At 38.8% G+C, this 15,578-nt stretch overlaps 1 protein-coding gene across 1 annotated transcript in view; it reads right to left on the bottom strand.

Moving 5' to 3' along the window:
* Positions 1 to 6,576: 6,576 nt before the first annotated feature.
* LOC145814454 (serine carboxypeptidase II-2-like) overlaps positions 6,577 to 15,578 on the bottom strand; it is a 28,018-nt gene continuing 19,016 nt past the window's right edge. Inside the window, exons 9-10 of the mRNA XM_082911267.1 lie at positions 8,052 to 8,157; positions 6,577 to 6,906 (exon numbers count right to left, since the gene is read on the bottom strand). Of these exons, the coding sequence (XP_082767393.1) occupies positions 6,745 to 6,906; positions 8,052 to 8,157 (268 nt within the window). The 3' untranslated portion in view covers positions 6,577 to 6,744. The remainder of the gene's footprint in view (positions 6,907 to 8,051; positions 8,158 to 15,578) is intronic.

Genomic DNA, 15,578 nt, shown 5'->3' with positions numbered 1-15,578 from the left:
TTCATTTCTTTTCGATTTCTCTGCTACCTTTTTTTATTTCAAAACCTATGTTTTCTTACATCTTCATCCTAATTTTCAATATATGAACATAAATATATATATATATATATATATATATATATAATGTTATATGACTCTCACGTGATTATTATATGAGACAGAGTGGATTGATAAAAAGTATTAATGATTTTCTTCTATTGCCCTCATATTTCAAAAGAATCTTAATTCCATAAATTCAACTAGATCCACCACCTTAATTAAGCAAATAAATCTCAACAAGTTCACCAATTTGATTATCATCCATGTTTTGATAAATTAACAAGTCAATTTCAGATTACATTGCCCAAATAAATCAAAATCCTCTTAGAGTAAAAATCAAAATTAGGATTTAATAAAAATTTAGGATTTTTTCCACATTTGCATTTTAAAATCAAATAATCTTCATCAAACATCTCTATTTTCATTAACCATTCAAAACTCCTTATAAATTTGGGAAAATATAATGCCTCAAAATACCGAGAGTAATGATTAATTAAACAACATCATGATCTGAGAATAGAGCCCTTCCATCCATATGCTTCAACTGTACAAAAGAGTAACACATGTATTTATACATTCATAAGTCTTAACCCTGAATCTATAGCATTTGTTATAAACAAAAGATAAGAAATAAAAGTTAAATAGATATATAATTGCCCTAACGACTATAACTTTCCAAGACGGTGCTTGGTTACAACAAAAATGAGTTTGAAACTCAATACAAATAAAACCCTAGGCTTGTACAAAATAAACACAACAATAACAAAAAAGGAAACTCTTGGCTCCAAGTCCTCCCAAACTACTACCTTGGCGGAGGCATATCATCAACACCTGAAAATGGTTTTTCACATAGGGTAAGCCAAAACCCAGTAAAGATACTCTAACACAGTGTATGAATCTTAACAGAGTTATAAGATAAATGTATATGCAATGCTCATGCCAAAAATATTTTATATCTCTTTTCAAAAACCGTGTAATGTCAGGTTATATCACAATTCATGAAATCACTTTTTTTATAATAGAAAACAGGGCAGTGGATACAATACTGTAAATCTCTAGAATGTGTCTACAAGTAAGCCACAAACACTACCAATTGTCATTTTTACCTATACTAACCGAAAGGCTCGGCACCTATCCACACGGGGTTTCTAAACTTTCACGAAGGATACACAGGCCAACTTAATACCACAACTACACTCCCTACCCAAATTCACCAAGGCATTCATCTATTTTTTCAAAGCAATAAACATTTTCAATGTGTTGAATATGTTACAATGCTCCATGCAAATGAATGAGAAATTAGTTTCAATTCACCTAAATCTCATGCAATTTACAATAATCATAGTTATCCTCCGCCAATAGCCCAAAACAGATATCTCTAAACAGATAAATAATTTCTAATACAGATATACTTTCCAACATTTCAAGATAGGAATGATAATTCATATCCAACTCCACCATCATCATCGTCGTCATCCCAATTTCATAAAACCAACATCAATTTTATTTTTTCTTTACAAAGTCAAATGTTCACAATTTAGTGTAAAATTCCATTTCTTTAAAAATTAACTCCAAGGAAAAAAATCCACTGTCTCATCACAATTCAACCACAATTACAAACCCATATACATATTTAAGAACTCATTTTAAAAACCCCACTTTTGATTTCCAACCAAAACCCTAGATTTTTATCAAAAATCCCCAAATCACAATATCTTTTTTAAAAAACAAATAACTAAGTTAAAAATCATAAAAATAGTCAAAATAATCCCTACCTCAAAAAAAAAGATGCAAAGAAAAGATGGGTAGAACTTGACGGTACCGAAAATGCGAACTTCTCGAATTAGAACGAAGCCCTCGATGTGCTCTCTCTTTTTATCAAAGGGACTAGGGTGTGGAGATCGAAGGATCAAGGTATATTTGAAATTTAGAGATGGTTTTTTAGAGAGTGTGTGTAGATCTGAGACTTAGAGAGAGAGAGAGATAAGTGAAAAGGTGATCCAAAAAGTGACTTTTACAATCTGATATACGCGCAGACCACTCGAGCGACTAGACACAAAAAGAGAGACTACTCGAGCGAACAACACACCGCTCGAGCGAACAACACCACCCTTCTAGTACTTTTGCTGGCATGTAAAAATACTAAGTGTTCCAAAAGACTGCTCGAGCTGAAAAAGAACCGCTCAAGCCAAGACCGCTCAAGTGCAAGAAACACCGCTCGAGTGAAGAATGTCATACTCCCAGTAGTTTTGTAGACCTGCAAAAGTATTGGAAGTTAAGAAAGTTTGCTCGAGCGAACAAACGAAAAAAGGGTAGCAATAGTTTTGAAAAAAAAAACTAACTCCCAACCTGTTTCAAGTATAACCAAGACATTCCAATAACCAAACAAGGAATAAGACGGAAGAAGATATGAACAACCATCAAGACAAGAAAACCCATATCCAAAACAATGAATGGGTCGGGTTTAAACCAGAATCATTATAGAAAAATTCCTATTTAAACATCAATAACCCACATAAATCAAAGTTACTCCTATCATACATTAATATAACAAAGAAAGTACCACATATACATCTCAAATCGTGGACATACTAAGTTAAAAAGTCCTTCTATCTCAAAGATGAGTGCAAATGGATGAAGACCCAAGAGATGACTTTGACAAAAACACAATCCAATCGGTACAACACGTTGATCTCTTTGAGCTCTACACTTTTAACTCAAGTACTACGGGTGAATTCTTAGTAAAAATTAGATGAAATCTAGGTGTGAAGGTCTAGGGTTTTCGGAATGGAGGAGTAAGAGAGAAAATAGAGTAAGAAAATGAAAAGATTTGGTAAAAAATGATTTTTAAATGGTTGATCTCAAACAGACTGCTCGGGCGCCCACTCAGCAAAGAATGAAGGCTCCTAATATGTCAAGCATGTAAGGAGTAGACCGCTCGAGCACTTACTCTTGCAGTAGAGTGAACTGAGATTTTTAGAAGTGACATAGCCCAATAGGTTTAGTTTACAAGGCACTCCATACACATTAACCTTATTTTCATATGCAACTATTTACGTAAATATTTTACTTAAGTTTACAATGTAAATAAAATATTTTAGTACAAAAATAAAAAAACCAAAATCCAATTAAATAAAAAACTTTTTCCTCCTATTTTAGTACAAAAATAATTTTCCAACTAAAATTACTAAGTTTGACATTAAAGTAAAGTGGCTAATACCTCGTAGGAAAATCCCATAAAATCGAATTAGACTATTTAATATATGAAGAACAATTACCACTAAAAATTATTTTCGAAATCGTAAGTTTTGAAAAATCAAAATTTCATACTTAGAAAATATTCAAACTCCAATTATGACAAAAAAATCTTTTTAATGCAACTATCTCTATATGAAAAAGAAATGATGGTTGGGCCTCGACCCTAGCCATTACAAGTTCACCGTGTTCAGTTCGTGAAATTTCTCCAACTCATTGAAAATCACTATGCTAAGTCAATGAAATTTCACTGTAGCATTCATAGATTTCTTAGTTGCATGATGGTCTTTGTTGATTAGCAAAATTTTTCTATTTCAATGAATTAAACTTTTTAATTAAGAGGAAAATATATAATAAAAAAAGTGTCAAAACCGAAATTTAACGAGATCACTAGCACAATACCAATTTCTAATATGAAAAATATATTAATTTAAGAAAATTTGCAATCCAAATAATGAAATTTAATCTATGTTAACACAGATACAATTTTTTGTGTTTCAACATAGAGACAAAGAAAAAAATAGTGATACAGAAAAAAAATATATGTTTCAATAGAGAGAAAAACATAGAGACAAGGGAAATTTTTGTATTTCAACATAAACAAAAACAGAGACAAGGAAATTTCATGATTCAACATAGAGAAAATTTCAACATAGACAAAAATAGAGGCAAGGAAATTTCATGATTCAACATAGAGAAAAACACATAGACGTAGAAAATAATAGGAAGAGAGAGAGAGGGGGGGAAAGAGAAGAAAAAAGAGATTTAAAACTCATACATTGTATTTGTGCACAAATTGGCGATAATGAAACAAATTAACTGGAGAGAAAGTAAAACATACTATATCTATACATAGATTGGAGAGAGAGGCTATTGGTAAACAATAGTGGTTAGGTGATGGTGGTAGATGACGGAGCATCGGTAGACATGATTGAGAAAAGAAAAAAAAATGAATGAATGAATGACAGTGAATGTGGTGATGATGCAGGAAATTCAATAGAAATAGTACCAAAGATAGGTCATGAAGAGAGAGAGAGAGAGAGAGAGAGAGAGAGAGAGAGAGAGAGAGAGAGAGAGAGAGAGAGAGAGAGAGAGAGAGGGCAAATGGCTAGTGAAAAATTAGATAAAAAATTAGGATTTCTAGGATTCAAAGGACATTTTAGTCCATGTATGTCAAAATTTGTCCTTATCTTTCTAAAATTTAAAATTTTAGGGACCTTAGCTACCAAACTAATTTTTATTGTTCTTAAACTCTTACATGAACATATGCGGAGGACCTCTTCCTAATTTTCCCTAAAAGCAGCATTCGGAAGATTGAAATTTTAAAAAAGATTTGGTAAAATTTTTAAGAGAGAATAAGAGCATTCAAATTTTTTCACCAAATAATTTTTTTTGTTAAATTTGATGAAAAATTATTGAAACATCCCAAATCAAATCAAGTTTTTAACGATGGCTTCATTCTAAATTTTTTTAAAAAAATTTAAGGGATTGGTGATACTTTTCAAAAGTATAGAATGTAAAAAAAATTAAGGGATTGGTGATACTTTTCAACAGTATAGAATGTAAAATGGATTTGAGTTATAAAATAGTTTATCATCAATTAACTTGTTTCTCACTAAATATCATTACTTTATGTGAGAAATGAGATAGCTAAAATAGGAATGTTTTTTTTTTTCCGTCATTTCTCATAATTTCTAACTAGCATTACTGTGCACGGGATTTAATGATATAAAATGAGTCATTATTGTCAAGTTTATAAATGGTCCTCCTTATCAAATAAGTATATATAAGTGAGAGAGAGAGATGAAAAAGTTATATAAAAAGTGATTTTTACGGACTGATATACGCACAGTCTGTTCAAGCGCGAGAAGTGAGGCTCGAGTGTCTGGATACAAAAATGATTACCGCTCGAGCACAAGAAGTGAAGTTCGAGCGTAGAATACACATTTCCAATAGTTTTACAGACAGAAGGCCAACGATTACAGGTTGATCTTTAGATTTGTCAACCAATCTTTTTTAAAGAGAGCACGATAATGGTTTCCCCGCTAACCCTAGCTAGTCTCACCCTCCACCAATCATCACGTCTCCAATTTTCATCGATTTTCCTTTGACCAAATTGGCTCAACTCTGCTACGTGACCTTACTTATAACCTCCCTTCTCTACCTTATAATTTTATATCTCAATCACATATTTAAAAATTTAAATGATAGGTCATCCTTTACCCTATTCATAGGAAGAAATAGCGGAATGAGAACCACTACTGATAACAGATAGATAAGGCATCCCTTACTCTTTTAAATTAATATTTAATATTAATCTGATTAATATTTTTTTAACAGTACTAATTATATAAAATTTGAATTTGCATGTTAAACTAAAAGAGAAGAAAGAGAGAGAAGAAGAGATAGAGAGAAACGAAGACACAGAAAACATGAGAAAAAAAAAATGTAATAGAAAAGAGAGTGTATTTCCATGAGATTGTAATTAAAATTGGTGTTTTTATTTGTGTTAAAATTCAAAATTACTTATCATTGTCTGATAAATAATTGTCCTAAACACCACTGGGTATAGTTTCCCCTGTCAACTAATAGTATTTTCAAAATAAATCATTATATCTTATTATTTAAATGATTATTAATGTGAGAGACATTCCGTTTAGATTGATTGGTTTACGTCTAGTTAATCTTTTAAAAACGAAACGTGACAATGTTTGAAACTCGAACTCTCACTATCTTTTAAAAACGAAACGTGACAATGTTTGAAGCTCGAACTCTCAAATGGTGACTATAGAAGTGATGACATGAGGAAAATAGTGTACTCGATGACAATCCTTGCGTGCCAAACTAGGAACGCGATTAGTGCAACAACGAGATGCAACAGGCTAACTTTCAAAGGCTGTAGAGATGGTTAAATATTCGACAATGCACTAGCAATGAAGAATAATGGTTTAAGTTTAATTTAAGGTTTAATTTAAACCTTAAATTAAACTTAAACCTAATGGAAAAAGAAAATTGAATCCCTAATAATATTAATAAAACTCCTAACAAAATTCTAATTAAAAATAAAATAAAATACTAAATAATAAACACTAACAAAAATTTTAAAGGTGCTCGCACATTCTGCATCAAAATCTCACATCATATTGACAGAATTAAGTCCAACTAGCCTTCAATCGAAAGGAAAAAAGAAAAAAAGCCATAAAACTCTTGCCCAAGAAAATAAAAGACTAAAAAATAAAAATCACAAATTTACCAAAAATAAAACACTGCACAAGAAACTAGTTTTGCAACCAACACCAATTAAGCTTTTATTGAGTATAGAAAGTCATTCAAGGTGTCCAAACAATGTCAATTGGAATTAAAAGTCACTCCTTGACAGCATTGCACTTCTACAACAAACTGCTTTCTTGCAATTCAAGAAAGAAGCACCAATTGGTGGAATAAAAATTCTCAAGAGTCACTGACTTGCTCAAGTGCTGGCATTGAGTTTCCTGACAAGAAGGATTTGAAGAGTGTAAAGGCTTGTTTGGGTTTATGCAGGGGTACTTCATGACCTGCTCCTCTTACTGTAACGAATGTGAGCCCCGCATACCCCTGTGTCCAGCCTCCCACCTGTTCAATATATCATATTAACTTCGTATGATCACTGCTAATATGCTACAATGTCAACCAATAAATAGTACACGGTATAAAATACACGTATAATCCTAAAAGCATGCATTTCGAATCAATTTGGTCAACCAAGTTTCAATTTTATCAATTTCTGTCTCCAAAGGTTTCCATCCAATTTGATTCAAATTGGCCCAGTTTCAAACAACCATCTAAATCATCAATGGAATAATACTAAAATTCATATATGGTCCCTAAAATGTGTTATGTCGCTTTGGCTCCGAAAATTTTAGAATTTCCATTTCATTTCTAAACACTGTAAGATTATGTTTCGTCTTTACACCAACTCATATGCAAATATTACAAGGAGAAATTACAACATGAAGCTAGCACGGGAGGTAAAATATAAGTTCAATAATGGTCTAGTTCACATGAAGCACATATTGAATTTCATTGCAAGGATCAATTTTGCACAACCAACCATTGAAGCAATCCTTGAAACTTTTACTACCTTGATGTTTGAAGGTTTTGATCAAACGAGCATGGACTTTTGGTTGTTTCCTTCTCTACTTTGGAATGAAACGATGGCAGAGGCTTGAGGAGTTTGACAATTTGATATTCGATAGGAACATGAAATTGCTTTCTTATATTTCATCTTATTCATTAGCAAAATTGAAACCTTTTGGGAGCAAAGTGACATGAAACGCTTACTTTAAGAAACATAAATGTGTTTTAGATGATTAAAATTTTGTCCATTTCATTTATAAACATTGTAAGACTATGTTTCTTCTACTTCATCAGCAAAATTGAAAACTTTTGGGGCCAAAGTGATACAAAACACATAGCATTTTATTATCAATCTGTTAATTATTTAGATAATCTGTTTGAAATTGAACCAATTAGACTCACACTGAAAACTTTAGGGAAAAAATTGAGAAGGTTAAAAGTTGGAGGATAAAAGTAACAAGAAATGCATATTTTAGGGATAATAATTTTTATTCATAAAACATATTTTAAGCATATATTTTACAAATTAATTGGGTGAGCATGCCTGTTATTCTTTTCATCTATAATAACTGGATAAACAGAAAATTTGATGCCAAAAAAAAATAAAATAAGAAGAAACTGAAAAAAGTGGAACTTAGTACCTGCCCATCATCATACCAAGCTTGCCAAGGGCTAACAGTTGGAAGCTTGAGAGCATTTATACTGTACCGGGTGGATGTAACTGGAATTACAGAATCTGTATCGCCACTGTCATTAAAGAAATGAAACATAAGCAGACGTACTTTACCCATTTGACAATTGAATGGTGTCTCTAAACCAATATTTACTCAACAATTGACTACATATGCTATACTAAGATGGGTGGACTTTTCATTTCTGTGAATTCTTTCTTTCCCCACTCTTTTGTTATGTGTTAGAATTTACCTTCACCTACACCACTACCACCTCACCTACTCCACTAAACCTAACCCACTACACCACTACCACCTCCACTTCACCTACACCACTACCACCTCCACTTCACCTACTACACCTATATCTCCTATATAAGGAGCCTCTCACATTTGTACTAAAAAATCAATCAATTCAACAATCAATAATACATCTATTTTTTTACATGGTATCAGAGCTATAAGATTTAGCCTATACTCCTTTCTTTCCGGCGGGCAGCCGGCCGGCAACCTTGCCTTAGCTGCCCGCTGGAGTTTTTTTTTTAACACATACCACAAACACATACCAAGAAGCTCTCCACGCCGCCGCTGAAGACAGTGTCGGAAACCGACGACCTCGTGAAGCCGAGGGAGATCACTCCCCTCTTCCACAGAAACCCTCATCGACCACCTACACCACTACCACCCAACTTTCTTTTTCTTATTTTATCACACATATTTCCAAAGGAGACAGCCCATGTGAAGAGAGAGATACCCATTACACAACAACAACACTTTACACAACACCCATATTTTATTCATCTTCGGGATCAACCCCGATCACATTTTTACACCAAAAAAAAAAAATACAACAACACACCCCCGGTGGGATTTTTCTTCTCTACTCTGCTGCAGGCCTCTTCTTCTTGCCTCCGTCCTGGACGGCCCTTGCCGGTGTTGCCTCCGTGTTTCCTTGTCCACCGAGCACGTTCACTCCCCCATACTCCTCCACTGTCGCATATGGCGGCCCTCCAAATCGGAACATCACGGTGGCCTTCCGCTTCAGCTCCTTGTTTTCTGCCCTTAGCACGCTTATCTCTGCTCGCGCATCCTTATACATGCGTTGGAGCAGAGCCAGCTGGGAGTTTAAATGCTGCACCTCATTTGTCCTACTCTGCAGCCGGTTCGACAAGTTTGTGACCGCCGTCATGCTTTCCACACATGCCTTCAGAGTATATTGATTGGCCTCCACATCCGACTGCACTGCCATTCTTTGCTCCACCGACCGCATCGGAAAGTTCAACGGAGCAAACTTCGGGGCGCTTGGTTGAGTTTCCAGTGCCACCGCACCAGTTCTCTCTCTTGTTGACTCGTTGAGGTCGGGAAAGAGGGTGAGCAGCCCGCGGGAAGACGAAGCCATTTTTCTGGGCTACAAAATGTTCCACAGTTTCTCTCTCCGAAGAGACAGAGTTTTTCAGAGAAGGGTTGGTTTCAGAGGTTTCAGAATGGTATGCCTCAGCCTCAGCCTTCGTCTTGGTTAAATAGCCAAGGCAGCCACGCGCATCGCGCGCCTCTTGCCACCAGCCGACAAACGGGCACGCAAGCCAAGGCACCCACGTGCCTCGCCATCATGTCTATAGCGATCCCGGATTTACCCTTGTTGTATAGTGATCCGGACATGTGTCCGTGGATGTTGGTAGTTGTTCATTATCTTGTTTACATCCTTTCTTACGTTGTATTTGAGTTATAGGATGTGTTGAGCGGGTTTGTTACAGGTTGGTTGAGTTTAGAAACCAAAACTAGTTGCCCAGATTTTTGGCCTGTACGCTCGAGCGGAGGTGTTGGCGCTCGAGCGTAGATTACGTCCATCCAGTATCTTGTTGTGCAGTGTTGTGAGCTCGAGCGTAGGGTTGGGAGCTCGAGCGGAGTCCTGGTTCTGCAAAAGTGCTGGGCGAGTGCATTCTGCGCTCGAGCGGGAGGTTGGCCGCTCGAGCGGAAGTCTGTGAGTGGCCGCTCGAGCGGGGTGTTTTACGCTCGAGCGGAAGACTGGGTTTAAGTCCCGAAATTGTGACTTTTCAAATCACTTTTTGCTTTCTCTTCTCTCTCTTACTTTTCCAAAATCACCATTGTTGAGCCTCTCACTCTAGATACTACCTTCTCTCTAGGTTTTGATCTAGTAGGAGTGATTTACTCACCTTTGGCCTTTACAAAAAGGTTGTTGATCGTCGAGGGCTTCTTTTTAATCTGAAAATCTCGGGTTTTGGAGCACGTTGGGTTTTGTCGTCTTCTCCTTTGGGACTCCGAATTTGAGGTAGGGATAACCTACTCCTCTCTATGGGTTTTGTCTTTAAATTTTGGTATTTTGAGATGTTGGGCTCGGTTGGGTAATTTTGTGAAAGTTTGGGGCTTTTGTGTAATTTTACAAAGGTTGGGGTTTCATTCATAATAAACCTAGATGCATGTTTGGCATGAAGAAAATAGAATGATTGTTGAATCATTGATGAAAATGGGACCTAAGGGTTGAAATGGTAATTATGGAAAATGGCCTAATTACATTGTTTAATTAATTGGGATAATTAATTGGTGAGAAATGAGGAAATGAAATGTTGATTGAATATCCATTTGCGCATTTAATTTCTGTTTTAGAAATAACTGCTTGGGGCTATCGGTGGAGGATAGTCGAGATTGTTGTAGACAATGTATGTTGATTAGGCAAACTGAAACTAATCAATGGAATGTGTTATGAAACTTGACAGTTGCTAGAATACATTAATTGTTTGTATTGTGTGATTGTATATAGAACCAGTGTGTTTATATACGTTATGTGTAGAGGAGGAGATAGGGGATGTACTCCGCGGTTTAGGGGAAGATAGGGGATGTACCTCTAAACCGGATAGGTATTTGGAGGAGATAGGGGATGTACTCCGTAGACAGAGCTCATATGCTTGTCTAGAGAAGTGAAGATAGAGCTCATATGCTTATCTTTGTGAAGTGAAGTGTGGATACAGCTTGTATGCTTATCCGTGGATATTGTTGATATACATATCTGTTGAGATTGTGGATACAGCTTTTATGCTTATCTGAATGTGAGATATAGTTTTTATACATATCTGTGGAAATGATGATAGAGCTAGCATGCTTATCTGTTGAAAAAGGGAAAATGAAAAGTAATTGGGACTTGTAAGTCGTTGACATAAATATGTAATTTATGTGATTGAATCAGTGTTGACCAACTATCAATTGCTAATGTTTTAGTCATTGTTCATGGTTGGTTTAGTGTATTTCTACTGGGCTGTGGCTCACCCTATATGGGAATATCATTTTCAGGTGCAGGAAGCATGCCACCTCCAAGGACATAGCTGGGAGGCTAGTGGCGGACATAGTTATGTCGTTTTACTGTTGATGTATTACATGTAATTTCAAGCCAAGGGCTTAATGTGTAAACGAGTTAGGACTCTTTGTTGTAACCAAGTGTTAACTTGGAAAGCTGTAAGCCCGTAGGGCATTTTGTTATGAGGTTGACATGTAATACTTATGTAACGGAATTCTAATGAATGAAAGGAATGTGGTTAGTTTAAATGTAAATGCATGTCTTATCTGGTGGGTTTATTGTTATTATTTTGAGGGCGTTACAACTTGGTATCAGAGCGTACCGGGTTCGGATACTTTGGGTACGTGGGAAGTGATTAGTATCACAATGGGTTTGTCTCGCTTGATAGAGACTTAGATGTAGTACCATATGCTATGTGCTTAAATGCTAACATGCTTATGTGACTATGTGGGTATGGGATTTAATTTCTGGGATATTGATTGGATCCTTGAGTTTCTGGGAGTCTTGTTGGAAAAGCACTTGATCAACGCTGTTTCTAACCGGAACTCTAGTAACGTCTCGGGACTATTATTATCCGGAAATGAAGTTCGTAAGTGCTTATGTGTTTATGTGCTTATGTGGAGTGAATTACACTTGTCCATGCATTAGGACGTGAGTGTTTAGTTTCGGCACATTTATGAATGTGCTAACGTTCTGTGTTGCCTTTATTAGGATGTCAGGACGAGGAAGAGGTGCTGGGCGTGGTAGACCTGTGAGGCAGGAAGTACCGTTACAGGGTGAGATTCCGGCAGTGCAGGAGGGAGTTGGGCAGGCCAATGTGGCTGAGCCAGTAGGTCAGCAGGCTATGGGTGCCTTGGCCAGAGAGATAGCAGGAGCTTTAGGTATTCTTAGAGCTGGGAATCAGGCAGCTGAGACAGGGCCTTCCTTCTTGAAGAGGGAGTTCTTCCGGTGTAATCCGGACGAGTTTATCGGGGATCCTAAAGAGCCGCTTAAGGCAGATGAATGGCTCGAACAGACAACGAAGACGTTTGAGATGCTTGGCATCGAGGACGGAGCACTGAAAGTGACCTTGGCATCTTTCCAACTGAAGGGAGATGCGGGTCAATGGTGGAAATACGAGAAAGCTCGTGTTGGTGGTACTTGGGAGGCGTTTGTGAATGCTTTTCAGGAGAGGTTTTTATCAGCAGCAGCTAGGGAGAAGCTGAGGGATCAGTTTAGCCGGCTTAATCAGCAAGGCTTGTCAGTGGCCGAGTTTGAGGCTACTTTTACCAGTCTGTCCAGGTTTGCACCTGAACTGGTGGCGTCTGAGGAACGCCGTTGTTATGAGTTTGAGCGGAAGTTGAGGCGGGGCCTCAAGTTGAGAATTGGTGGGTCTTACATTCGAGAGTATAGACACCTAGTGGATGCTGCAGCTCATATGGAGCTTATGATGCAGGAGGAGGATGAGGGTCAGAGAGGCTCCAAGAGGAGCCAGGATAGTCAGAGTGATGGCAGGAGGCAGAGGGGTTATAACCCTCAGCAGTCTCAGGGTGCAGTCTCTAGATCGACCTTTCCAGTGCCTAGTGTAGGCTCGGGGAGAGGCAGTCAGGGAGAATTCACTTGTTACAAGTGTGGCCAGCTGGGTCACAAGGTTTCGGTTTGCCCGCAGAAGGGTGGGAGTCAGAAAGCTGCTTCTTCTTCAGCTAGACCGCCGAGTCAGAGTTTGGGCAGGGGGCAGCTCTTGACTTGTTATCAGTGTGGACAACCTGGGCACATGAAGAGGTTTTGCCCACAGTTGAGTGCCACTTCGGGAGCGTCTGGTTCTAGGCAGACGCAGGGTTTTCAGCCAGCTCAGTCTGTGCAGGCCTCGAGGGCCAATCCGGGAGCTTCGTCATCCCAGTCTGTGCAGCAGTCTTTTGCTCCGAGAGGTGAGCAGGTAGACCAGGGGCCTACGGGGCGCGTGTATGCTGTTACCGCGCAGGATTTAGTACCGGCTCCATCAGTAGTGAGAGGTACTTTTCTGTTTTGCAACTCAGTTGCTAATGTGTTGATAGACACGGGTGCATCTCATTCTTTTGTATCTGCTGCATTTGCATCTGTTTTGGAATTGGAGTTAGCACAGTTAGCATCTCCTATTTGTGTGGTATCACCTTTGGGTGGTGAGTTGATTCTGAAACAGGGTGTTAGAGGATGTGATATAGAGGTCGCCGACTATAGGCTTCCTTTTCCGTTTGTTGTCATGCCCATGAAGGGTTTTGATGTTATTTTGGGTATGGACTGGTTATCGTCATACCGGGCTGTTATTGATTGCTACCGCCAGAGGGTTACATTGTGTACCTTGAGCGGGGAGTGGTTCCATTTCTTGGGAGACCGGGTTGGTAGTGTTTTGCCACCGGGGTATGATTCGCGAGGGCGAAGTGAGCTTAGTAGTCTACTTGCTAGCTTTGAGAGTGGTGAGAGTGGTGAGACCCAGCATGTATTGCCGAGGGTGGTTTGTGAGTATTCGGATGTCTTTCCCGAAGATCTTGTTAGTTTGCCACCTCACCGAGAGATAGAGTTCTCTATTGATTTAGTGCCTGGTACGGCGCCGATTTCTATGGCACCTTACCGTTTTGCTCCAGCAGAGTTGGTTGAGTTGAAAGTTCAGCTCCAGGAATTGCTAGATAAGGGCTTTGTTCGCCCTAGTGTTTCACCGTGGGGAGCACCGGCCCTCTTTGTTAAAAAGAAAGATGGTGCCTTGAGATTGTGTATTGACTACCGGAAGTTGAATCGGGCTACGGTTAAGAATAAGTATCCTATGCCCCGTATAGATGATTTGTTTGACCAGTTGAAGGGTTCCCGTTGTTTCTCTAAGATAGACTTGAGATCGGGTTACCATCAGTTGAGGGTCAGGGAGGAAGATATTCCGAAGACGGCATTCCGTACGCGGTATGGCCATTATGAGTTTCTGGTGATGCCATTTGGGCTTACCAATGCACCGGCAGTCTTTATGGACTTGATGAACCGGATTTTCCGGGAGTTCTTAGACCGCTTTGTGGTTGTTTTTGTGGACGATATCCTTATCTATTCGTCATCTAAGGAGGAGCACGAGGAACACTTGAGAGTGGTGCTTGAGTTACTTAGAGCCCATAGGCTGTATGCCAAGTTTGGGAAGTGTGAGTTCTGGCTGGGGGAAGTCAAGTTCTTAGGCCATGTGGTATCCGGGGAAGGGGTGTCTGTTGATACATCCAAGGTTGAGGCAGTGCAAGATTGGGCACAGCCTAAGAGTGTGTTTGAGATCCGCAGTTTTCTGGGATTAGCTGGGTATTACCGTCGGTTTGTGAAGGATTTCTCCAGGTTAGCGTCACCGTTGACTAGGCTGACTCAGAAGGGAGTCAAGTTTGTGTGGAGTAAGACTTGTGAAAAGTCGTTCCAAGAGTTGAAAGTTAGATTGACCACCGCTCCGGTGTTGATTATTCCGGAGAGAGGGTTGGGTTATGCGGTTTATTGTGATGCCTCACGAGAGGGTTTGGGTTGTGTGTTGATGCAAGAGGGGAAAGTGGTAGCTTATGGCTCACGTCAGTTGAAAATACACGAGAAGAATTACCCCACACATGACCTAGAGTTAGCGGCTGTAATCTTTGCCTTGAAAATCTGGAGGCACTACCTTTATGGTGAGAGGTTCGAGGTATTCTCGGATCATAAGAGTTTGAAGTATCTGTTTACACAGAGAGACTTGAATCTGAGGCAGAGGAGGTGGATGGAGTTCATCGAGGATTATGATTTTGAGTTGCATTATCATCCGGGAAAGGCCAATGTTGTGGCCGATGCCCTTAGTAGGAAGACCATTAGTGATGTAGCTTGTATAGCCATCCGGGAATGGGAGATGTTGGGAGCACTTGGCGAGTTTGATTTGCTACTGGGCGAATCTGTTGAGGCTGCGGCCTTATTTTCTGTTGTGGTGCAGCCTACACTTGTGACTAGAGTGTTAGAGGCACAGAGAGGTGACCTTGAGGTAGAATCCCTCCGAGAGAAGATCTCCAGTGGGAAAGTTGAGAAGGGTTTGACGGTGTATCCCGACCTGAGTGTGAGATACCGAGACCGTTTGTTTGTACCGGAGTCTTGCCGTGAGGAAGTACTCCGAGAGTTTCACCATTCGCGCCTTGCGGTGCATCCGGGAGGTACTAAGATGTATCAGGATTTGGGTCGCCAGTTTTGGTGGCGGGGTA

Source organism: Camellia sinensis, unplaced genomic scaffold, assembly GCF_055761805.1.
Source record: "Camellia sinensis isolate YWXY unplaced genomic scaffold, ASM5576180v1 Unanchor10, whole genome shotgun sequence".
Classification (NCBI taxonomy): Eukaryota; Viridiplantae; Streptophyta; class Magnoliopsida; order Ericales; family Theaceae; genus Camellia; species Camellia sinensis.
Note: the sequence above shows the minus strand (reverse complement) of the source record. Positions and strands in the feature narration are given on the sequence as shown.